This window comes from Colobus angolensis, unplaced genomic scaffold, assembly GCF_000951035.1.
Source record: "Colobus angolensis palliatus isolate OR3802 unplaced genomic scaffold, Cang.pa_1.0 Scaffold253, whole genome shotgun sequence".
Classification (NCBI taxonomy): Eukaryota; Metazoa; Chordata; class Mammalia; order Primates; family Cercopithecidae; genus Colobus; species Colobus angolensis.
Genome location: NW_012115744.1, coordinates 4,059,775 through 4,061,206, shown reverse-complemented (window position 1 = coordinate 4,061,206; position 1,432 = coordinate 4,059,775). Strand labels below are relative to the sequence as shown.

General features: G+C 41.9%; 1 protein-coding gene across 1 annotated transcript in view; it reads left to right on the top strand.

Annotated features, from left to right (window-relative positions):
• SUN3 (Sad1 and UNC84 domain containing 3) overlaps positions 1–1,007 on the top strand; it is a 50,966-nt gene extending 49,959 nt beyond the window's left edge. Inside the window, exon 11 of the mRNA XM_011946800.1 lies at positions 707–1,007. Within this exon, the coding sequence (XP_011802190.1) occupies positions 707–826 (120 nt within the window). The 3' untranslated portion in view covers positions 827–1,007. The remainder of the gene's footprint in view (positions 1–706) is intronic.
• The last annotated feature ends 425 nt before the right edge of the window (positions 1,008–1,432 follow it).

Here is a 1,432-nt window from a genome sequence, read left to right as displayed (position 1 = left end):
AGGATGGTCTCGATCTCCTGACCTCGTGATCCGCCTGTCTCGGCCTCCCAAAGTGCTGGGATTACAGGCTTGAGCCACCGCGCCCGGCCATATTATCTGTTCTTATAGTTGGCTTCATAGAGCTAGTTTTTAGACAACAAGCCCTCTCTCCCCTGCTCCTTGGCACAGCCAGCAAGGAGTGTAGAAGGGAGAAACAGTGGAACACAGAGGTCACTTGGCTGCCGGATTATCCTCCTCTCCCACTACTTATCTTTTCATAAGCTCTTTATTCCAATAGCTTATTTTCTCATTCATTAGACTGATATTTGAAAATAATTATGTTAGAAAAGAAAAAAGTATATAGGCCAGGTATGGTGGCTCACGCCTGTAATTCCATCACTTTTGGAGGCCTAGGCAGTTCAAGATCAGCCTGGGCAACATGGCAAAACCCTGTCTCTACAAAAAATTAATAAATTAGCTAGGTGTGGTGGCATGTGCCTGCAGTTCCAGCTCCTCAGGAGTCTGAGCTGTGAGGATGGCTTGAGCCCAGGAGGTAGAGGTGGCAACGAGCCGTGATCATGCCACTACATTCCAACCTGTGTGACAGAGCCAGATCCTGTCTCAAAAAAAAGAAGAGCATATAATTTAAAAATTTTATCAGTATTCATTGGGATTACTTGAGATGAACTTCTTTATGAGGCATTGATTTTCTTTTCTTTATTTTCAGCATGCTGTTTCTGAATATTTATTATGTGTGAAACTTAACATCTTTAGCAACTGGGGACACCCGAAGTATACTTGTTTATATCGATTCAGGGTCCACGGCACACCAGGCAAGCACATCTAGAAGAGTTGGTGCAGAAGGTCATGCCACATGTCCCGAATATTCAAGAACACTTATTCTCTTAGATGATACTGCACCCATAGGAATTGAGAATTAGGAGTGGGAAGAAAACCTCAAAGTGGTTCATACTTGCCTGTAAAAAGTAAACGAATTTTACTAATAAAAAATATGGAAGTAAATTAAATATCCTTGCCATAGTTTAGTCTTTAAGGATGCTTCATGTTGTTAGAGCATTGAAAACTCATTTTGTATTTAGAAGAAGATAGTCTCATCATCAGTCTTTCTCATAATACCATCTTTGCCTTCACTGAATCATTTATTTACACCAGGCTTGGGCGTCCATTATTACCACTATCATTTAGTGCTGATCTGGAGGCACTGGTCAGCGCAATTAGATAGGAAACCAGTAATTTTTAAATTAGAGGTAAAAATTAGTGAGGAGTTCTGACCATGACCATTTGCAGATAATTTGATGAATTCTTTGAAATGCAATAGAGTCTCTTTTAAAAGAATTACAGGCTGGGCTCGGTGGCTCAAGCCTGTAATCCCAGCACTTTGGGAGGCCGAGACGGGTGGATCACGAGGTCAGGAGATCGAGACCATCCTGGC